At 49.8% G+C, this 23402-nt stretch overlaps 6 protein-coding genes across 6 annotated transcripts; 3 read left to right on the top strand and 3 right to left on the bottom strand.

Annotated features, from left to right (window-relative positions):
* Nucleotides 1–401: 401 nt before the first annotated feature.
* Nucleotides 402–2079, bottom strand: M430DRAFT_36165 (hypothetical protein). The gene has a single exon (XM_024866881.1). It carries the CDS (start codon nt 1667–1669, stop codon nt 569–571), a length of 1101 nt encoding a protein of 366 aa, XP_024718946.1. The 5' UTR covers nt 1670–2079; the 3' UTR covers nt 402–568.
* A 2229-nt stretch (nt 2080–4308) lies between these two features.
* On the bottom strand, nt 4309–5604 carry M430DRAFT_76825 (hypothetical protein; the record flags this gene model as incomplete). Its single annotated transcript, XM_024869566.1, has 1 exon — nt 4309–5604. A coding segment is annotated over one exon (1296 nt), but the record flags the coding sequence as incomplete, so codon positions are not given.
* A 2476-nt stretch (nt 5605–8080) lies between these two features.
* M430DRAFT_143436 (hypothetical protein) lies at nt 8081–11442 on the top strand. The gene is made up of 4 exons (XM_024862823.1): nt 8081–8278; nt 8324–8975; nt 9021–9960; nt 10012–11442. Exons 1-4 carry the CDS (start codon nt 8181–8183, stop codon nt 11304–11306), a joined length of 2985 nt encoding a protein of 994 aa, XP_024718944.1. The 5' UTR covers nt 8081–8180; the 3' UTR covers nt 11307–11442.
* Nucleotides 11443–17456: 6014 nt separating this feature from the next.
* Nucleotides 17457–17970, top strand: M430DRAFT_20866 (hypothetical protein; the record flags this gene model as incomplete). Its single annotated transcript, XM_024864388.1, has 2 exons — nt 17457–17578; nt 17640–17970. 2 exons carry the CDS (start codon nt 17457–17459, stop codon nt 17968–17970), a joined length of 453 nt encoding a protein of 150 aa, XP_024718943.1.
* A 1960-nt stretch (nt 17971–19930) lies between these two features.
* Nucleotides 19931–21445, top strand: M430DRAFT_277931 (hypothetical protein; the record flags this gene model as incomplete). Its single annotated transcript, XM_024865726.1, has 2 exons — nt 19931–20012; nt 20058–21445. The coding sequence occupies 2 exons, from the start codon at nt 19931–19933 to the stop codon at nt 21302–21304; spliced, it is 1329 nt and encodes a 442-aa protein (XP_024718942.1). The 3' UTR covers nt 21305–21445.
* Nucleotides 21446–22014: 569 nt separating this feature from the next.
* Nucleotides 22015–23396, bottom strand: M430DRAFT_106430 (hypothetical protein; the record flags this gene model as incomplete). The annotated part of the gene is made up of 3 exons (XM_024861082.1): nt 22015–22260; nt 22310–23152; nt 23202–23396. 3 exons carry the CDS (start codon nt 23394–23396, stop codon nt 22015–22017), a joined length of 1284 nt encoding a protein of 427 aa, XP_024718941.1.
* Between the last annotated feature and the right edge of the window lie 6 nt (nt 23397–23402).

Here is a 23402-nt window from a genome sequence, read left to right as displayed (position 1 = left end):
TCATTATGTAATGTTAGCAAGCAAGCAAGCAAGCATGTGTGAGGAATGTGATGTGTGTGTTGTGTATGTTTAGATGAGAAGAAGAGGAGGAGATTCTTTGTTTCTTTTTGTTATTTTTTACTTTTTTGTTGGCTTTTTTGTGTATGTATGTATGTATGTTAGATAAAGAGGGATGTTTTGAATGATGAGTATAGTGTTTTAGAGTTGTTGTGTGTGTTCTTCTGTGATTTTTTTTTTGGGTTTGTCAAAGGTGTTGTGATAGTGATAGTGAAGTGAAGTTATGTAATGTGAAGTTGATGTGAAGATGATATAACTTGATGTATTACAAAAAAAAACAATAAGGTAAGGTAAGTAAGTAAATAAGTTTTAATCTAATATCTACTATAATTATTATAATAATACCATGATATATATGATGGAATCCTAACACCTCATCATCATCTTCATACAAATAAATCTTTAGGTAGGTAGGTAGATCCGAGCTTCAAAGATCTGAGTATTCTGCGTTTCTGTCCAAAATCACTTCCCCCAACCCCCAAGCTCCCCCTCTTTCTTTTACCTCAATCATTTATTTAACCTTCCTAACTTTAATCCCCCCCAAGACGCCCACACTCCTCCACACACTCTCACTAACCCTAATCGGTAACTTTCTCCCCTTGAGCCTCTGATCCACCAACCACGTGCCGACCACAAACTCCTCTTTCCCGAGGGCACCCGTCCTCTTGCGATCCACCAGCTCGTAGACTTCTTCCAGCACTTCGGCCGGGAGGCGGCTGCGGTTCCAGACGTCGCGGACGATGAGCGAGCTGACCGCGTCCGGGTCCGCGCTGTAGAGCCCGCGGTTCGAGGCCCAGACGGCTTCGTAGCGCTTGCGCTCGCGCTCCGTGAGCGCGTCGCGCCACCGCTTGCGGTCGCCTTCGTGGTGCTTGTGCGGGTGCTTCTTGACGAGGTGCGGACGGGCGCGCAGGCGCCGCTCGTGCTCGTCGGGTTCTTGGTCCTGGCGCGGTTTGCGCATGGTGGCGCGGAGTTGGGGACCGGCGGGGCTGGGGGTGCGCGAGGTTTCTTTGTTGGAGGGGTGGTGGTGGTGGTGGAAGATGTGGGCGCGGGAACTGCGGCGGCGGCGTGGAGGTGGGAGGGGTGGGGGGTTGGAGAGGGAGGTTGAGGGGGAGGCGGCGCGGGAGGAGGCTAGGGAGGAGGCTACGATGGCGTTGGCGAGGGAGTCGACTCGGGCGACGGAGGGGGATACGAAGGAGCGGTTTGGGGTTGGGCCGGTACGTGAGGAGGGGAGGCGTTCGGACGCGGAGACAAAGGAGTCGTCTGAGGAGGCGAGGGTCTCTTCTGATTTTGTGGTGGATTGGGATAGAGTTTTGGAGGGGATGGGTATCGGTTTGGTAGCTGGTATGGAGGAGCTTTGTGTTTCTGGGGGAGCTTTAGCCGGTTTAGTTGATGCCGGTTTAGTTGCTGTAGAAGTGTTCCTCGCGGGAGGCGGTTTGGGAGGCTCGACTGGCTTGGTAGCAGTAATAGGAGGTATCTGTGAGGTCGGAAGAGGCTTCGGCTCGGTTGCTTTGGGTTCAGCTGGCAGAGCCACTGGCAGTATAGGTTTTGGTGATTTTATTTCGGGTTTTTGTTTTCGAGGTTTGACATCAGGAGACGGGACACGGCCCTTCATCGTCAAAGGGGGTGTCGAAGATTCTGAAGATGGAGACGGTTTTCGAGTAGCTGAAGTAGCCGATGCCCCAACATATGGTATTTCCTCCACGTTCTTCGGCTTACTCGCCGGCTTAGGAGGACCTTTGACCAGCAAAGGGGGTTTCTGAGGTTCAGGAGATGGAGGTTGTCTTTCAATAGCAGGTGTGGCCGATGCCCCATCATAAGGTATTTCCTTTAATTCCTTCACAATTCTCGCCTTACTCGCCGGCTTAGGAGCACCTTTGACCGGCAAAGGTGATTTCCGAGGCTCAGGAGATGGAGATCGTTTTTGAATAGCTGGTGCAGCCGATTCCCCAACATATGGCACTTCGCTCCCAATCTTCTGTTTATTCGGCGGCTCTGGAGAAGGACCTTTGACCCGCAAAGGCGATATCCGCTTCTCAGGAGACATCTCCCTTCCTTGTGCAAGCCTCCTCCTACTCCCCTCATTCCCAACTTCCAATCCCTTGCCTTCCCACCTCCCAACCAACGCCTTCGTCGGCGCAATGGGCGTCGTATCCAACCCCGCCCCCCACTCCGCACTCCCCCTCGAACTCACGCTCCCGCCTCTCCCGCCCCTCCTCCCCATCTGGCTCCCGGGCGTCCCCGACCTCGACGCCGCCAACGTCGCCGCGATGAACGCCGCGTCCGCTCTCCCTCCCCCGTTCCCATTGGAATTGGAAGTCATGCTCTCGGCGCGCGAGCCCGCGGAGCTGCTCCCCACACTAGGCCTGCGGCCCAGCTTCCCAAACGCCAGCGACGCGCCCTGCACAGCGGCGCCGGGGCCGCTGGGTGGGGAGTGCATGGGGAGGCGCCGACGCGGGGCGGGAGGGCATGGATAATACCGCGCTCTGGATTATTCGCTATGTGGCTGGCTTTTCTTGATGCGTGCTGTATTCTTCTTCTCTGTCGTGGGGTGGATGCTGGTGTGGTGTGGTGAGGACGCGACGGCGTGTAAGCTCGATGTTGGGATGGCGATGAGATGCAACAGAGGTCGGCATCCAGGCTTCTGAGGTTAACGGGAGGTTCGAGACGAGGCTGAGGGGCACGTGATTTACGGCTCCTTTTCTCGCAGCGGGGGATTCTCTTCAAGGGAGCTATATTATCTCGTCAATCGGATTGGATTGATCTACATTTAGAAGAGAAGAAAAAGACACTCCCACTATCTTGTGTGTTTCAACTCTGTAGGTAGTTCTCAGGAGAGATCTGAATACAGAGTGCGGCTCCTGTTATGTCATCTTATATCTACTCCGCGCTGCCGAGACGGGCCGCCCAAGGCTGAGAAAGTCCAAAACTACGGAGTATTAGACTGCGTTATATTGGTCGCTTTTTCCCCTACGGAGTATTCGTACGCAGTTTCATACCTCCGTAGATATATCTAGAACTGAGACTTCACGCAGTATATGTATAGCTCACTGGTCAGCTGTTCCAGCGGATCTGTCGGGTGGATTTACTGCGTGACCACTGTCTTGCTTATGATTCTTCAGCGAAACTGGGGATGTGGGATGAATGCATGAGACGGCATCGAGCAAACATTAAAGTAGTTCAGCATCACCTTCACGCCTTCAAGACACCTCCAGTTCATGTGATTAGATCAATTTCCTTGTGGTAAGTCTATAAATACATCCCAATCCGTTGAGCGCCGTATCCCATCCATCGTGGTCCATAGCCCGCTCTTATGCCACGTACTTTGTCGATGCAAAAAGTAGGGCCAAATGCAATAATAATACTCAAGCGCCGTTAACCCTCTCCCTTTCCTGGGTTCAAAATCCTCAACTCCTCAACTGTGCTATGCATATTCATAACATAGGGACTCGGAATGGATTCCCGTCTCGAAGTGCGGTGGGGTTGATATCCACGCACAAGCAGGCTTTCTAACCCGCTCATATAGTAAGCGTCCGACGTGGCAAGGACGCAGACCCATGAATTAATTAAAATGATTCCAACGAGAATTGAGAGTTGCATAAAAAAAATGCTGCCTGTGAATGCCCCCGGGACATTATTCGATGAATCGAGGGAGAAGTCGGTAATAACAAGGGATACCCCATTCGACCATTCAACCACGTAAGAGATTCATGGGACCCTCGCTCAAGGGCTACACTGCAGAAAGTCCCCCTGGGTCCTGACGATCTCATCAAATCCCAGTGCAGCGTCTCGGGTCAACGCCTCAACCAGTTAACTCTCAGGACCCTGATTCTCGGTAATTTCCTTTTTCCTTTTTCTTTTTTTCTTTTTCACCCTTTTCCCTCGTACTGGCTTTGAACCGGGGAATAATTGCTCCCGCCATGATATATCCGTGTGTCATGAGCGGGTCTCTCCGAGGGTCCGCGGATGAAAAGTGGGGTGCGCATGAAATAGACGGATAAATCATAACGAGGCGATTTCGCAGGGTCTTCGTGTAAATCGTCCAAGTGGGTCAGATCGCCTTCCAGAAGCTTACGAAGCGAAAATTGCTCCTTCTTCCCGAGGATCGGCGCGGGTGTCGATGTCAGCGGCGGTCCCCTGGGATCGAGATTCGAGGTTCGAAAATCGTGATAGAATCGTATGCGTGGTAGGGGATGGGTGATGTCGTGGAAACCCCCAAAGAGCGAATCTGCGCGACATGAGTGGTTTTCAGTAATGCGTAATAGCCACCCATCGCACTGGGACCCCGTTCTCTCCAATCTCGTAAGGCTTGGTCGAAGGTTGTCTCGGGGGGAGTGCCCATCGAGCCCTCCCGGGTTTCTGGTCGTCCAGCTTGCCGTTCCTTCGCATTGCCATTTCCATGACTGCAATCCTGATAAAATCACTGTTCTCGCGCATGTCTCTCTGGCGTGCAAGCGGGCCCACCGCTGCATCACCAAAGACTTCTTCGGGAGTCGTCTGTGTACGCCGACTGATCACGCTGGGCGATGTGCTTTTGGCAGACCGAGAAACTTTGTATGTCTGCATCTGGATTGACGCTGTACACTTGGTTGCGCTCATGGTCTGCATAAGTGAGGAGGCAGGAACGTGAGCATCAATGGGAGCATTGGTGGTAGGGTTTAGGTATCGCCGAAGGGCTGGCGTGGGTGTATCCTCCAACCGTGGAGGCATGCGCTCGTCGGTAAAAGGGACTTGCGGATCTATGGATATAATTGATCTTGTGAGAAAGTCATCTGGCGGTATCATCGGTGCCGTGAGGCTTGAAAAGGACTTGGCCGCGGATCTCAACGCTTTTAAAGAAGCCGTCAGATTCGACTTGAAGGCCGATTTGCGCTTCGTTGTCACAACCGTATTAATATCTTGCTTCTTCTCCTCAATATCTTCCGGACGCTGGAAGACTCTGAAATCTAAAGTATCTATGTCGAGTTCTACACTCGACAACGGATCCTCGAATGTAGCACTCTCGCCCGGTGGGGATGACAGTGGTTGCATCCGGCGCGTAGGCAGTGACTTCTTCCCCCGAGATCCCGGTGTCAGGAGCGAGGTATAAGAGGGCGATGGACTGATTGAACTATCGTCTAGAGACGGTATAGATCCACTGGAAAGCGTTTGACTCGACATAACTGACTCTTGCCCCGTCTGGCTCCCCAAAGCGTCATCCTCCTCTATTTCGTCGGGAGGACTGAGGAGAAAATCTAGCGGACCCTTCCCCAGTGACAAGTTGAACTCTTTCTCCGACACGGCAGTATGTTCTAAGATCGAATCCACCGTCAACCTCTGACCCGCGCCAGCTCCCCTCCGTATGCTATTCGATTTCGGCGGCGGGATAGACGTGATGGCAAGGAGGGCGGCGACTGACGGGGGGATCGCATCAGGAGAGTGTACAGAGCGCGCGCGCCGCTCGGAACGTTCTGACAGCTTCCTCCCACCCGGACGTGTCCTCAGGTCGGGCCTCTGGTTCTGAGAGACATCCCGCTTTCCTCGCATGGGGATTACGACAGGGGAGGATGGTGTTGTCGGCCTCGACTCGGTTTTGGTAGTAGTGATGGTTGACATGGCCTGATTGTCTTGCTTCGCAGGGAATCGGCTGCCCTGTTTGCTGGCAACAGCGTCATGCTTTGGTTTTCGTGGAGGAGAAGAATCTTGGTGGGAGGACTTCTGGCGCGAAAATAGGTAGGATCTCGGGGCCAACATCGTCACTAACCGGCGCCGAGGTCGCGTGCCGGTGGGACGGTGGTCCGACGGGAAGCGTTTACCAGTCTATTTCCTGATAACCGGGGAAGCGCGCCTTTTGCCAGAACAATAGGACTTTAGACCTGATAACAGTTGAGAAAAAGGCGAGGCGTTGGAACGGCTCATCCAAGGCCCGCAGAGCGTCAGAGAGGCCTTATCGGAGAGAAACTCGAGTTGTGGCCAGGAGTTCGTTGCACAGGTCGGTTTGGTGGGTTTGGTGAGGCATGTCAGGCTGCGGAGCAAGGCAGAGTTCAAAGGGATGACATGAGGAGTTGGAATTTAAGAAAGAAAGAGGAAGAGGAAGAGGAGGAGGAGGAGAGGGAAGAAGAGTGGAGTGGTGTTGTGAGGGAAGAGATGATAGATATGTAGATAGTGGATAGATAGGTGTGTACAGAGTAGGTAGGTAAGCAAGACTCATTACTCCCAGTATCGTCTCGATAAGAGGTGGCCGGTCGCCGAACACACTACACACGATAAATGGTCGGGAGAGGCCCTGACTTTATTCAATCACCTCTATTTCATACCTCTATTATTCCTATTCCTTTTTCCCTTGGCCCCTTTCCGCTTCTCCTATCCTGCGAGATGGACAACTCTTGGCGCGTGCTCTGCGTGGGATCACTGTCTCTGAACTGGCACCGATCATCCGCCTCAGCGTACTCACACAGGAGGCGCAAGTGCTCTGTGGTAGGATGGGATAGCTACATCATCACGATCAGACGGGACATGGACTGACATATTACAGGAGGGTTAACGCGGGGGTCCTTTGCTCTGGAGCCAGATATACCAGCGACACATACACAACCTACAGGCTACAGCCAACTGCTCCGTATACGTCCTCAAATCCCGGCCAAAGATCAGATTAATAATGGCCTAATTCGACTGTCTTCCCCCGGGACGTCGGGCCCAGCCTAATCCTGGGAGTGGCGAGCCACTCAGATGCTCGACTTTCCAATCCGCCTTACTCCGTGCTCCGCAGCCATGTCATCGACAATCCCGACCCCCAATCTGACGGTCACATCGTGCTCCCATCTTCCTACTGTACGATGACATTGCACGACGACCAAGGATGAACTTCTTCTGCAGGATACCTATTGTATGTACCCTCCCGTCGACTGGATATTGATTGATGCGGCCAAAAGCCTAAAGCTTATTGACAAAAGGCTTGAGCCCTCAACTCTCAGGGTCCTTCCACAATCCACAACTATTCCGTACTTGGGCACGAACACTCCCCGCACCCCGCTCCGCTCAGGTCCGAAGGAAATGTTGCCCCTGCCGGCCCTGCAGCACTTGCTTCCAAGTCCGCAGGCGTCTGCATCATCTGCCATTGCTTCTGGCATCGAAATCTTTTCGTGGACCGTGGACGGGGTTCCGTAGTCGGGAGGCGGTAGGCCACGTCGACTTGCAGTTGCGGGGACTATTGAAATTACAGACGGAGAATTTGGAAATTGAGCGTGGGAGACTGAGAGAGAGCGCGAGCGTGGGAGTACAGTAAGAATGGGAGGCTGGGAGCACACCGCTCGGTCGCGTGCCCCGTCGGCGAACTCCTCGTGCCCGTGGGGGATATCAAAGATCAAAGATCGTATTCAATGACCAGTTTCTATCGACAACCTTCCGTGTTCTCTCGGACCTGGGCTGTAGAGCTAGTTGTAGAGCCCCCGTACTCGTAGAGCCACGTTACAATGCCCAAAGAGAGTAAAGCGGTAGTCGCATTGAGGAAGGAGATCAAAGGGTCGGAAGGATCAGCTTAGCAGGGCCTAGCATCAACCACGATTCATGAAGAATTATTCGAAGGCACAGAACAGAGTTGAACATCGAACGAGCAACAACCGCCAAGATCCCAAGCCTTCCAGTTGAAGATCCCTTCCATTATCCCCCACGGAACACGTCACGCGACATCACGTGCTGGCACCAGTGCCCCCTTTCATATGTATCTACAGTACCTGGGAACGAAGATTGATCAGTTCTCAGACGCCTTCCTATAGATCTCAGCTGCACGTCGATCAATATGGCGCATCGTTATCAGCGGGTGTACCGTGTGTGTATTCGATTTGGGATGTTTCATTCCGTCAAGCCTTATTCAGGCCTTAGATGTTTGGCATGTTCTTGATACTAGGGTCACACCCCAAAATACTATATAAACGTACCCTTGTACTCTTAGAGTTAGCGACCTCGGCTCCCAACGTCACGAGCTTTGGAGTCCCCTACGCGCCACAGGTCTCAGGCAACCGCGTTCTCCTAGGCTCAACGTCCTTCAGATCAACTTCAGATGCGGAGATGTTCTTCGGCACGAATGCTCTCCACCATCTCATCTCCAAGATACATACTTGAATCCACAAGCTTGTAGGTCAGTAAAGATGGCCTACAGCCAGAAGCAGCCCGATGCTGCGGCCGTCGAGGAAGACGAGCGCCAGTATGGCAGTGGTCCATTAAGCAGAGAAGAACTGGATGCTAAGTAGGCTTTTTCATACTTCTGGCATGACGATGGCTAAGTTGCAAGGTATCCCCACCGTCCCCACAATCATTCCCAGACCTTTCCATTCCATGAACTTTTCAAGTCTCTCTTCAATCCTCTGAACGACATCAAGAAACGTCCAACGGGGCCGACAGTGGCTCGTGCCAAGCAAGGACCCCATGGGCCAAATAACCCTTCTCCCCATGAAATGCGTCGCAACATTATCCAACGCTTCATGTCGAGATGGCGCAGCGAGGTAGGAGACGATTTCTACCCCGCTATGCGGCTCATTGTTCCTGAGAAGGATCGAGATAGACCGATGTATGGTCTCAAGGAGAAAGCTATTGGCAAATTGCTGGTAAAGCTTATGAAGATCAGCCCCGATTCAGAAGATGGGTACAATCTTATCAACTGGAAGCTGCCCGGTCAGAGCACCACGACTCGTATGGCTGGGGACTTCGCTGGAAGGTGTTTTGACGTGCTGTCCAAGAGGACCATGCGGTCGACCGTTGGCAACATGCGGATTGCGGAGGTCAACGAGTTGCTGGACAAGCTTGCGGCCGCTCAAGGGGAATCGCAGCAGTTGCCAATTTTCGAAACTTTCTATGAGAACATGAATGCAGAGGAGCTGATGTGGCTTATCCGTATCATTCTTCGACAGATGAAGCTAGGGGCCTCTGAGAAAACCATCCTGGACGTGAGTACCCCATCACATCTTTCTTCATTATCTTACGTCTTCTAGCTTTGGCATCCGGATGCAGAGGCTCTATTCAATGTGTCTTCCAACCTTCGACGGGTGTGTTGGGAATTGACAGATCCCACTCAACGTCTAGATGATGAAGAAGGCGGGATAGGTCTCATGTCATGCTTTCAGCCGCAACTGGCTCAGTTTTCTATGTTCTCTTTCCAGAAGATGGTTGATCGCATGGGTGTCACCGAAGACGACCCGGAATTTTGGATTGAGGAAAAATTAGATGGCGAGAGAATGCAGTTGCACATGGTAGAAGATGACAGCGTTGCTGGCGGGAAACGCTTTGCTTTTTGGTCCCGAAAAGCGAAAGATTACACCTACTTGTATGGGAATGGTTTCGAGGACGATAACTCGGCGCTGACGAGGCATCTCAAGGATGCCTTTGACCCAAGAGTGAGAAACATCATCCTGGACGGTGAGATGATAACGTGGGATCCGGAATCAGATCTGATGGTACCATTTGGGACATTGAAGACGGCAGCACTCGAGCAGCAGAAGAACCCCTTCAGTACGGGAATACGACCGCTGTTTCGCGTCTTCGACTGCTTGTATATCAATGACCAAGATATTACCAAGTTCACACTCCGAGACAGATATAAAGCTCTCACCCAGTCTGTGAGAGACGTCCACCGTCGCATGGAGATTCATAGCCATGTGGTTGCCAAATCAGTTGACGAGATCGAGCCACTCTTGCGCAAGGTTGTAGCCGAAGCTTCGGAAGGGCTGGTGCTGAAGAATCCACGGTCTATGTATCGACTGAATAGTCGTAACGATGATTGGATGAAGGTCAAGCCAGAGTACATGACTGAGTTTGGAGAATCTCTGGATTGTTTGATCATCGGTGGGTACTACGGTTCAGGTCACAAGGGCGGGCGACTGTCCTCGTTCTTATGCGGTTTGCGGGTGACTAAGAATATAATCGACTCTCAAGGTGAGAATTGTCATGTTACATACCAGCGCACGATATTGATCTGTAACGCAGGTGCAAATCCTATGAAATTCTACTCGTTTTTTAAGGTCGGTGGTGGATTTAGAGCTGAAGATTACGACAAGGTCATGTATCTCACAGCTGGCAAATGGGTCACCTGGGACCGTAAGAACCCTCCCACCGAGTACATCGAGCTAGGGGGCCCGGATGGTCAGTACGAACGTCCAGATGTATGGATCAAACCCAGCGATTCGGTGGTCGTAGAAGTCAGAGCAGCGTCGGTCGGCAGCAGCGACTCGTTCAAGACGAAATTCACACTCCGTTTCCCTCGTTTCAAGAGAATACGAACTGATAAAGACTGGCAAAGCACGCTCTCCATCGATGATTTCATCAATCTGAAAGCCAAGGCAGAAGCCGATAGAGAGAAAGAGATGAAAGTCGACAGCAGCCGGAAAAGGATGACGAAGAGAAGAAAGAAAGAACTTGTCATAGCAGGCAATGACAGCAAAATCAAGACCCCGTATGGTGGGCCCCAAACGAAGATCCTTGAAGGACTCAACTTTTGCGTCTTGAGCGAGATGCTTCAGCCGGTGAAGAAGAGCAAAGCAGAAATTGAGGAGATCATCAAGAGCAATGGCGGTAGTATCTTCCAGTCTCCTACAGCCAAAGAGCATATTCTTTGTATTGGCGACAAGAAAGTCGTCAAGGTCGCAAGTCTGATAAAGAGGGGACACACCAATGTGATCAAGCCTTCGTGGATCCTCGATGCCTTGAAACAGGCGGAGATAGATGGGCCTGGGAAAGAGAGATTTCTGGTCCCTTTTGAACCAAATCATATGCTTCACGTGGCGCCCGAGTCAAGAGAGGCTATTGCAAGGAATGTGGACCAGTATGGGGATAGCTACGCGCGGGATCTCAATCCCCAGGAGCTCAAGGGGGTCCTGGAAGATATGATGCCGATCAAGAATTCCACGTTCTCGCCCACAGCCTTCCTCTCCGAGCTCGAGCAGCGTGGCAAAGGACTGGGGGAGTTGCGAGGCTCCTTGTTCCGGGGCTGCGTGGCCTATCTCGCCCCCAGCGATGGGAAACAGAACTCGGCTACAGAATTGGAAAGGAAGGTAGCGAGGCTCCGGTTCCTCTTCGCGGCCGGTGCTATCGCAGAGGATCTGCACGCGGAGGTCACGCATGTCGTCGTCACGAATGAGGATAGGGGACAGGTGCGTGCTCTAAGGCAACAGATTGCTGAGAGTGGGAGACGAAAGATCCCGCGGGTGGTGGGCTGGGATTGGGTGACGGAGAGTTGGAGCGAGGGGACGTTGCTAGATGAGGAGAGGTTTGCTGTTGTGTAGGTGCGGGATCTTGTGCGTGTGGATGCAACCGGGAGGTATTCCCGTGAGATGAAGTGTATCTCTGCTTGGATACTGCCGTGTATTGAATGAAAGCTGGTAGATACAATGAATAATGTAATATAATATAATATGATCGATATAACACAGTTCGATTTCTACCTTGTGTGTTAACCCTCAGGGAAGTCAGAATCAAAAACTCTTTCTAGATAGAATATTTGAAACGTAGACGGGTACTTAGAGCTTAGCATCTACCTACCTAGTTGCTCTGCTCTTGTCGCGCCTTGAAAGGTAAAGCTTGAACTGTAACAGTAACAGTAACAGTAACTTAAATTTCTTTCTTTGATTCTTAAGTCTACAAGCTGGAGCTGGTTTCTGTAATGCGCTTTGTGTTGTTTATTCTTTCTGGTAGTGGTTTTTAACACTTGGTTGTCCTCCTATGATAGACCCCCCCCCCCCCCCCCCCCCCAAAAAAAAAGAGAAGAAAATAGAGGGGTTTAGAAAGACTTTACGTGTGTCTCGAGAGAGAGGGAGTGATTGTAAATTATGAGGATAATAATATATGTTCCTTCGTGTACGATAACTCACTTATAAGACGAGTAGGTGATAGGTAGGAATTATAGGGAGGTTAATAATTAACGTTTAGCTAGTGTTCGTAAAGCACTTCAAAAACTAATGCCACCTTAGTTATCAAATTAGAACTAGAAACTTATAATGTTTATTTAACCCCTTTATACTTGTAAGTTAGAACTTTGATGCATGATTTACTTGACCACAGTGTCTATAAAATGGCTGGATTTCAAAATGTGTTTTTCTATTAGCTCTTGGTGGAGGAACGCTATGTAGAAGTGTGCTGTATGGATTAGATATACTGCGCTGGGCACGGCAGAGACGCAAGAGCTTATTAACCTGACAAGGTCATATGGGCAGAGCACAATCATCGCAACTGTCATCCTGCTTCTCAACTGAATTCCCCCTCTCCAGCAATATCGTCAGCGCTCGATTCGTAAGAGTCAGGAATGCTGCCGCGGCGTTGCTCCGTCGATTAGTGACAGTGACAGTGACAGCGACAGCGACAGCGACAGCGACAGCGACAGCGACAGCGACAGCGACAGCGACAGCGACAGCGACAGCGACAGCGACAGCGACAGCGACAGCGACAGCGACAGCGACAGTGACAGCGACAGCGACAGTGACAGCGACAGTGACGAGGCTGTCCGCTCCCTCATGTCATCTGAAGATTGACCCGACGGACTGCCCGGTCTCTTGGTATTATCAGGCCCCACGATCTCCTTTGCCGCCTGGATCAACATCTCTATTGCTTGGCATATTTCGGTGAGATCCATCCGGGGTATGTTAGCACGCAACCAGTCCAGCATGGAGGAACCAGGACCAGGTCTCTCGCGTTGCAGTTGTCGGCTCAATTCCTCTTTCTTCTGCTTCACCAATCGCTTGCGAGCTTGATTTCTTCTGAACCGGTCTTCCAAGCTGTCTTGAATCATTTTTGGAGCTACCCTGGCCCGTTGGGATCTGCTAGATGCGGCCCCTGGACTAATATCCCTGCCGTTTCCGTTGGCATCTATATTCTTGGGAGAGAGAATGTCTGCTAAATCTGCTGGGATATTTAGAGAGTGTCCTGGCTTCTCTGCAGTGTCCTGTCTTCTCTGCAGTGTCCTTTGGTATCTCCAGCGCAGGGGCAGGATCAGCCTTCCCCTAGAGCAGCTGGGTATCACATTCCATCTGTAAGTCATTAGCATTTCAACACACAGGTGCAGAAAGGATCTTACTAACCGTGTTGAACCTTTCGTCCCTTACAAAAGGAGTCTCCAGGGTTGGTGCGCCAGGTCGGGAAACATCGAACTTGGCCCAAGGCCTCACCTTACCCGGCAGTCGGATATAGACAACATACTTATATAAACAGGCCCCTCAAACGCGGAGAGCCTCCCGCAGCGTTTAAATTAGGAAGCATTGAGAAGTTTAACTTCTCTCCATGGACCAATATGCCAGCTGGAAGTTCAGCGGAATATCTTCTCGTAGCAGTTATTCGATACATGACGGATTCCAAGAAAGCTGGATAGTCGGATTTTATCTGTGATTGTCGAATTTTATCTGTGATTGTCGAATTTTATTTGTGATTGTCGAATTTTATCTGTGATTGTCGAATTTTGGCTGTGATTGTCATATTTCTTTACACGGTTATCGTTTCTTCGGATGATTTTGGGAAGTACTTACTCACTAAAGCCCACATCATTGCCTGAGATTGTCAGGACAGCAATCTGCGGCTTTCTAATAGGAGTAGATGGCAAGTTAGGATTCGGGACTCCTTGCTTTAACTGCGATCAGATCCAACCGGTTGATCAACCACTGACTGAAACGAAATTGTGATGTGAAATTGGCACCGTCGAGTTCAAGCACTCCCTATGAGAAATAGTTAGGTCATTTAGTTCACAGTCTGCGGACCTCGAGTCTATATCTAGAAGGAATCCGTACCTTCAGATCTATCACATTGTCTTTTGGGATTTTCTTGTTCGGGAGCCTTCTTCTATCCATCACTTCCAGGCATGACTTGATGGCAGAGAACAAATCAGGATCGGTCCTTGTACAGTCGCGATCAAAGATAGACCGGATCTTTGGAATGTTGTGAATGCATTGCATAATTGTCGTGAAGAGTGTGCATCCTGATACTTGGTAGAAATTACTCCGATATACTTCCTTTGTCTCGGGATTCCATAATTCAATACCAGATGGGCTGGCCTTCGAGGATGTAGAATCATGTAGCTCTTTCTCTTGGAGAGATGGCGCTGGTCCTCGACTTTCTGGGTTCATTTATTAGTTATTATTGTCTGTTTTGTGAGGTATAAACGAACCTAGAATGGCTTTACATAAGCGGCTAAAGAAGCTGAAGATAATGCGGATGCTACTAGGCGGGAGATGACTTGACTCTTTCACTCCGTAGTAATACACCTGACACTAGGGGCCAATACCAGGAGGCTGTGGCAGCGGCATAGAGCCTGTATACGGCGGGAATCTAAGACTAGACTGGATCCGCTGATTCCATTGCTGCAGAGTATTCATAACACTCTGATAAGTCTGCAGGTTCCTGCCACCATTATGCGCGGCGATATAAGGGACTGCCGTAGCAACGATAGCCTGATCAGCCTAATTCTGAGCGAATTGTTCGATCTGGGACAAGAAATCGCTGGTAAATGCGTCCTACCAAGCCTGAAGACCTCCCTGGCCCGTGGCTACCTGGATAAGGCCGAGCTGGAAGCGGATCTGGGTGCGGACGGCATTGAAGCGCGTGGCAACATCAGGAGAGTTCAGATACTCTAGATCGGAAGTTATAGTTGAGCTTGCCCGAGGCACAAGGCCCGCAGTGCCTCTTAAGAGGACTGTAATAAGACCGCTGCGCAGTAAGAAATACATTAGAATAAGATGTATAGAAGGTATCGAACGTAAAATATTGAGCGGATGAGAAATTAGGAGAAATCCTAGAGTTCTTTCTTCCGTGCCAGGCGAAACGGGAGACCACTCTGGAAGGCCCGCTCTCTGGACACCTCCTCTGAGACGTATGGCTCCGGATGAAAATCGGGATCCATTGTGATGGAGGTGTTGGTGGTGATGCTTTTGTTGATGGAAGTTAGGTGGGGAGGGGGTCGGTTTCAAGACGCGGGAGATATATCAGGTACGCGTTGCGAAAGCAGATCGAACGATGCGGTAACCGAGTCCAAAGTGAATTCACGTACCTCACATGACGGTGGGTCAGGTTAACAGTAGACCTTTTTCCTTTTCTTCTGGATTCAATCCACTACCCAAAAATGCAAGCTCATAAAGCGAGAGAGAGATAGGAGAAAGGTGCGTTACAACAATAACCAACTCCAGCTCAGGAATTAAGAATTAGGAAAAGAAGAAATAGGGGTGGGTTACTATTCCGGCCTACCCTTAAAGGGGCGATATGATGAATGCCTTGCTATCTTGATGCTACTCTCAACATCTTTCATAACACCAACATCCAATATTGATTGTAAGGGGGGGGTTGTCTATGGACTGGCATCCACACTCTGACACTGCTATAGAAGGATTATTCGACCAGTTTCTCTGTACAGTGTGAAAGTGTGTACTGTAATTTGTAGAAATCTAAAGATCAAACTCTTCCTTCCAGCAGTTAGCGGGATAAATATTGGTCGGCTCCCAAGTAATGATCCGTGACAGACTTGATCGAGCGAGGAGCGAGCGCAGCGAGCCCTTGCTCGATCTGCCACACAGTCAATCAGTCGCGGCTGTGTCTATTGGCAAGAAATAAGTCAGGCCCAAATAAGGCAAAATGGAACAGAAAGCAAAGAAACAAAAATTAACAGAAAAAGAAGATGGGTTTCGACAGTAGTAAGGCGGAAATGGTGTATGGATCTGTTGATCGCGAGCCCTAAGATCCGTTTGATACCTGAGGCATGAACAGCGTTGAAAAAGCCCTACAGACTGTGTCTTATATTATATAATAATGAGAGCCCTTCAACAAACACTCGAAAGAGCGCGGGTTCGCCCTTATAGCTCAATGGTAGAGCGCGTCACTAGTACTACTAGTAAATGACGAGGTTGCCGGTTCGATTCCGTCTAAGGGCATTATAAGCCTCAACATATCTTTTTGCATTTTTAAGCTTTTATATCATTTTTACCTTTTGCTCCCCAGGAAAGCGCGCCATCGCATGGAAAGAAAGCAGGTGCGACGGCCAAGCCGCGAAGCGGCTTGCCCAAACGAATACCCCCAAAATTTTTTTTGCAGACACATAGAATATCGAATCTCACGGAATCGAACACGGCAACACTCGTCCTTTACTAGTAGTACTAGTGACGCGCTCTACCATTGAGCTATAAGGGCGAACCCGCGCTCTTTCGAGTGTTTGTTGAAGGCGGCGCGCGAGCTTCGCTCGCGGCACCACTGCGCGAGCCCACGGTGATGGTGAGGGTGGTGGTGCATCTGCTGCTGTAGGTAAATCGAGCAATATCTGGGTATGGGATGATGATGATGATGTTGGCAATTTGTTTACCGTCTACGTTCCAGGCAGAAACCGTGCGGTAGAGAAATTGATGTCATTTGATATCTTGCCAATTTTTTGAGAGTGCTCCTGTCCTTTTTCTCCTATCTATAACTCTATTTCACGTTTTCCCGTTTTCTCGTTCTGATGTGAGAAGATTCGGTGGTCCTGTATGAGTATACAGATGGTGGAGGCTAGCACATATAACCACAGACTGAGGAGAACTGGGCTGTCTGCCATCTCTTTTCATGTTTCGAGATTTTGAAATCAGGTTTAGGTGACGGTGTATCACGTTTTGCCAATCTCTGATGCAAATGCATTCCTGTTGCTGCTCTTGAAAAGTCTAGCTCTAAGTTGTGAACTCCTTACGCCACTTTTGACATTCGAATCCATGTTTCCAGTTTGTGATATCCCACGTTTGAGCCTCTACTTCCAAACTCAAAATTCTCAGGCTGTGCTACACAGAGATCCTAGGTGATATGTAGCTGCACACACATCCAGTTACGAATTCTACTCGCTATCCACTGTCTTAACATGAGAAACAACAATCTATCTGCTTCTCGGCAGGGACGTAGCCAAGTAAGCCTCCATCATCGGACGGTCCGGGGATTCCAGCCACCAGTCTTGCAGGTGGCGGATCCTTTCGTATCCCTGCTTGTCCAGCTCAGCGTCCCGTATATGAACTGAATGTAGTCATTCTCATGCTCCCCGGTGACATGAATAGGCTGGGGCAGCGGCCTTGAATGATTGTATTACTTATACACGCAGCAAAGTCTCCGCGCAGTCATCTAGTACTGCATTTCCTACTGTGGCACTGGCCAGCAGTGTTATGTTGTACGTGATATAGACAGCAACTGTGTGGGTTGCGTTGGTGTTGGTGTTGGTGTTGGCAGTCCGTAAGTCGAAACTGGCCGTCGCGCAGAATTATATAACCTGCCACAACCCCAAACTCTGTCACCGTCAATATCAAGCAAGCACCAGAAATGATTATGACTATTTTGAGTCGCGCTCTGCTAGCAATCAACTTGATCAGCTGTTCAGACGCTATAACTATACCCCTTTGCACTCGCAACAGATACTGCATAGCACAGCGTATCACAAGAACGTCGACGCTTTAATCATGACTGAGGCGCACCAACAGGTCCCTGGCGACAATCCAGCATACTTCTGTGGCCCGACTCCGCCCAACCAGCAGCTTTTCGAAATCGAGGAATTCATTATTGCACCAAATCCTCCAGAGATGTATGTTATCTCAACCTATCTTCCGCATTCATATATCTTGAAGTTCTAATAGGAGTGGTAGCGATCACCGTTTTTTTGGGTACCTACGTGGTATTGCGCCCGACGTGCCAAACCTAAACGACACTTCTCTTCGAATAAGTATTCAGAAAGGTGATGAAGAAACTCGAGATTACGAGGATAAGCTTGTGAAGTGGCACCAAATCATTATAAGACATAATAGTCAGTATGGCCACGAGTTGAAACCTGGTCAGATAGAGATACTCGCCGACTATGTCATTTTTGGATGGTTTGTGGAGACCGACAACTATACCTTTACTGCAGAAGCAAAGCTTCCTGATGGGCGTGTCTTGTTCTGTTTTCAATCAAGTATATTTCTAAAGGGAGAGAATTAGGGCTCCGATATAGGTACTGTCCCAAGTCTTGATGTGTTTTAGCTGTACAGGACTTCGCCTCACCACTTCATTTCTCTCACGATTCCGCTGATCTGCTGTGAGGGGCAATCCTTGATCGTTGTGTTAAGTCTGTGGATTGATCAAGTTGCCAGACGTTACTATTTACATGATATAGGGCACATGGCGTCTGCCCACCTTCCGCTCAGCCTCAATACTTTCCCTCTTCTCAGCTGTTTCCACTTCACATCAAGTCCCCGCCTATCAGAAGTCATATGTGTGATGGCGGACAAAATCGAATTCTCACCTGCGATCCCTTTGCCTGCAGTGTTTGATGTCCAAGAGCGCATCCAACAACTCCGTGGCTAGCTTGACCCAAAAATCCTGACTATCAACCCGAACAACAGCATGCCAATATCAAGGCCGCCATTAAGCTCTATAAGGACGGGCAAATCGATGGATCGCAGGAAGTCTACATTAAGGGAGGCGAAATTGTCACTGAACAAGAAGTGTTCAGAGGAACCGGTTGGGCTTGGTTTGAAGTACATTCTTTTAAATTCCTTTTCTATAAGAACCCATCTAACGAATGACTGAAATTACAGGGAGTTGGTAATCAGTTCTAATGGTCATGGGCCTTTTAGTAATAACGAAGCCAGTTAACGACAAGAAGAACAATAGCGACAGCGACAGCGATAGTAATGGTCACAGCGACAGTAATAGTCACAGCGACAGTAATAGTCACAGCGACAGTAATAGTCACAGCGACAATAATAGCCACAGCGACAGTAATAGCCACAGTACCTTCTGATTTCTCTCCATACTTATACTCAAGCTCGCCCATTATCTTTGTCGCCCGAATCTTGCGATTCTCTTTGTCTGCTTGGCTATACGGGATCTCGTAGCGTTTATCATCGCGAAGTTCTCGATCTAGATGGATCCTCGCAGAATCCTGACATTGAAAAATAAGAAAAATAAGGTGATGAGATTTGTGACAAACTAGTGATCTTGTATCACTAGTGAATCGTGATGAAGGAAAGGACACCCAGACTGCTCTGCTGGTTTTTACTTAAAAGAAACGAAAATGAGACTCGACCCGTTCTTCATGAACGGTCATCAGCTTCAATGGGGAACTAAACATGATGATATGAGATTGAATCGATCTGGCAGCACAACCAATCGTCCTAGGTCGCCGATTTGTGGGGGCGGGGAGAGTAGGAGTTCAATTGATAGAACGGTTGTATTCTCTAAGTCTAAGCTGAGGAAATCACAAAGTGGCCTTATACTGCATGACGCCAAGGCAGAATTGCTGAGCACGATCGACGCGAGGTAAAAGCAGCTTTCAGAAAACCGGAAACGGGGTTGCAGACGTTTGGAGAGGGAGCGACTAGAGCACACAGAGAACTGGGCATCACTTGTATGTTTCTTTTATTGGATTTTTGATATTTCTTTTCTGTGCTTTTGTCTATCCGTGTACATAGATAAGTTCAAATAACTTAAAACCAATCACATACGACCACAGACTGAAGAAAATAGGGCATCCCGTCCGCTCTGCCATACTCAAGCTTCAGATCGGCAGATTAGTAGTTGGGTGGGTGACCACCAGCGAATACCTGCTGTTGTATGTTTTTCTTTTTCCTTTTCTTTTTTTGTTCCTCTTGATAAAATCAGCTGTTTAGGGGTTGATCCGAGTCTGCCTCCTGGAAAGATCCTCCCTAGGAGAAGAAGTATTTTGCCATGGAGTGTATGCATCGCCGCTATATTTAAAGTATCATGGTAGGATTGCAGCAAGTGCTCTGTCCATATGTTATTATACTTTCCGGCGGCTAGTTGCCAATAAGCTTTGCCAGTTCTACAGTTCAAGTGACAAGAGCACAACCTGAATAGTTCCTTCAAGATCTTGAAACTCGATTCCTCTTATTAGTGAGTGCTCTGTGTCCTCAAAGAAACATGGTATACCCCTACGATGACTACTTTTCCTGTTCCTACTCCTATTCCTTCTCCACCACCGTCTTCTACAACCAGCCTATATTCATTATCAGAACGAAGTAGGATGGCCTCGAACCCTGCCTACCTGAGCTGACAAAATGCAGTCAACATTGCCACACGCTCTACCCACAGTCAATTAAACAGACTAGTACGTCTGCGCCTCTGCTTGGCCCTCCCTCCCTATAGTCCGGACCCTTCCACCTACATCTCCGGTCTCCTGCACATTGCGCCCATCTATACAACCTTCGAGTCCATATGGCAATCAATCCTCGATGCGCCGTACCTGCCCCTGACCCTTAAAGAAAGTCCTGTCCACAATGCCTCCAAGCCCGATTATCCATCTACAGATTCCAGGAGCATACATCGCCTACCCACCCGGAACATCCCACCAGCCGGTGACGCAGGGAGTGTCTGCTCGCGAACCCGAACCCTCCTCTCCTACCTCAGACTGCCTGGTCTCCTCCGCTCGGGAAGACTGCGAGCCGATATCCGCATACTGACCGGCGCGCCTGAACATCAGATCGACGAGGGATTAGAGGCCGTTGCGCAAAATGGCGAGTTGGCGGCGTTCATCACTCATATGAAGCAGTCGGCTGAGAAGAATCCCCACGTGTTGGTAGCGTATGCTTGGGTTCTATACATGGCTCTGTTCTCCGGCGGGAGACATATTCGAGCCTCGTTGCAAGTAGCCGGTGGATTGGGAGGGGATTTCTGGACCATCGATCCCTGGCCCACCCAGGTCTCGCGAGACGCAACTTCCAGACCAGATATCCCATCCAGCTTCAGCCATCACCGCCCAAGACAACGTCAATCCCGGTCCCACTCAACAAGTTGCTCGGACGGCCAGGTCTCCACGCTAGTTCCCGGCTTGCAATTCTTTACTTTCCTAGGCGATGAAGACGGCGAGGATCTCAAGCTGGAATTCCAGCAGCGCCTCGCCAAAGCAGAGACCCTGCTCACCGACCCCGAGAAAGAAGACATCATCCAGGAAGCGCAAGGAATCTTCGACTCCATGATCCGGATGGTGTACGAGCTGGATAGAGTAATGGGCACCAATGAAGATGATCTCGCGACCGCGCGACTCCAACTCCAACACAAGACCCTGGCGAGCAGCCGCGATAGCGTAATCCTCGCCCAGGAACGCCTCTCTAAGAAGACTCGCGCTCGCACGCTAAGGGAAAACTCAAGCCAGGAGCGTAGTAGCAAAGGCGGCTGGCTTGATAGCTTCGCGGGCCCGGTGACTAGGACCCTAGATGCGCTGACGAGACCGCGACTCAAACGCAGTCTTTCGACAGAGGGATCGCAAGCGCATGTCTCGTTCAACCCGGTGGTGGAAGAGAGAGATATCTGAGGAGTGTGGAATGGCTTGTTTTCTTGGGGTCGTGTCTGCTGTGGATGGGACTTACCTAGAGGCTGTGGATAATGTGTGATGAATGAATGGTGACTTTCTCACATAACAGCTACGCGGGGATTTGGACATGAGAAAACTTCAGTAGGTAGTATTGGAGAGAATTTCTCCTAAGATTCAAGAACAAGCAGTCTGTAAAGAGCAGACAGTCTGTAAATGACCATAGCCCACATACCTTAGGTAGACAGGGATTCGGGAAACGAAACAAAGAAGAAAAACCGAAGAATGAAATCAATCCGAGGTCCTGAGAACTCACACCCTTTTCTTTCTATTTCTGCTTTTTTCGCGAACAGACAGGCAGTGAAGAAGAATATTCTATGTGATCGTGACAAAAACGTTCATTCGTTCATTCATTCAAATTCTAACATTCTTGAAATCAGGCTTGCTCGCCGTCCAGCCCTGCGTCTTGGATCTGGATCATATCCTCCTTTTCCCGCGTACCCCATCATAGTATTCCTGGAAACGGACGTGATCTAGGTGATCACGGATCGGGGATGGGTTCAGTATCGTGAATCGTGACAGTCTAGCTATCTATACGTGGAATAAATAGCTCCTGCACCGAAAACCCGCAGGCGCGCTGATATCTCTCAAATCCCGTGACGCGAATTCGCTATCGCTATCTGTAAAGAAGAGGCCAGCCTCGCGGATATAGGTCATTGGTGCATTCTAGAGGGCTCGTCTTCGTCACGTGTCTCATGGTTGATGAATAGGAAGGATAGGAGGACGATCAAGGCGCCTACCCAGTATAGAGCGCTGGAATATTGGGAGCTCAGGACGATCTGGCCGATCAGGGAGAGGGGGATGGTCATTGAGAGCCCGACGGTTATGACTAAGGGGGAGGTGAGGAGCATGGCGTAGGCCCAGCAGTAATCACTGATGAAGGATGATGCTGAGTTTAACTATATGTTTTGTTAGATGATTCAAAGAAGAGATTCCTGTATCACTTACTAGGACGATGGTCCAGATCTTGCCTGTGGGAGGGAGGGCGAATGTCTCGACGCCCGTGAAGTGTAGGATCAGGAAGCCGGGCCATAGGAAGATAACGTTGAAGAACCCGACTAGGCCGAAGAACAAAGGCATATCGACACGGTCCTCGTTCCCAATGCGTTTCTTCATGACCACGGCGTAGACGCCGTACATGATCGCGCTTCCAAAGGCCATGGCATCACCGAGAGCAATCTGCCCCTGAGATTTGTGCGGGAAGTTCCCACGGTTCTCATCATTGTCTTTTCCTGTAAGGTCAATGGTCGAGACTAGGATGATACCGGCTAGGGAGGCTAGAACTCCAATAAGCTTCTTGTAAGAGAAGTGTTCTACGTGCACCAGAGCACCGAAGACCAGGGTCCAGATACTGCTAGTCGAAGTCAAGATCGTGGAGCTGGCCACACTTGTGTATTCTAAACATGCTGCCACGAGGTAATTGGCGATAAACCAGAGGAGGCAGAATTCGAGACTGATCTTGGCTGTTTCTGGTACGCTTAGAACACCATCCGGGACCTCAGGGTCACCAGCCACATTGAATTCTTCCTCTGATCGCTCATCATCGTCCAGTAATCTGGTTTGGGAAGCAGATAACGCATCCTCTGGATCTTCTCCTCTTGCCGACTTTCCACGCCTTCTGTAATGCTTCACTAGATCTCGCCAGCTTTCGGCCAAAAACGTCCGTACATCTGAAACGCCATTCTGACGTGAGATTCGCACAAAAATAGGGACCAGCGATATAGCAAAGAACGAAGTATTGATATAGGTAACAAAATATGGTTTCGAGTACGAGTTATCAGCGAAGATATACTACTCATATTAGCATTTACCCCACCATACCTCTCCGGGATCAACATACACTGGCCAAGAAATTCGAGGCAGTCCACAAAAATACCGTAACGAGCAGGAGAAAAATCCCCAGGGTCCGCCGGGCCACATGCCCCAACCCAACGCCGGCTCTGAAGCGGTGCGGTTCTTTCAACTTCAACGAGGTCGGTCTTGACGAGGACGTGGACTGACGTTCGCGGAGTTCTCCTGGCGTTCCGCGCGCCATCGTGAA

The sequence above is a fragment of the Amorphotheca resinae genome (genome assembly GCF_003019875.1).
Source record: "Amorphotheca resinae ATCC 22711 unplaced genomic scaffold M430scaffold_9, whole genome shotgun sequence".
NCBI lineage: Eukaryota > Fungi > Ascomycota > Leotiomycetes > Helotiales > Amorphothecaceae > Amorphotheca > Amorphotheca resinae.
The sequence above is the reverse complement of the archived record's forward strand: the minus strand, read 5'-3'. Positions and strand labels throughout refer to the sequence as shown.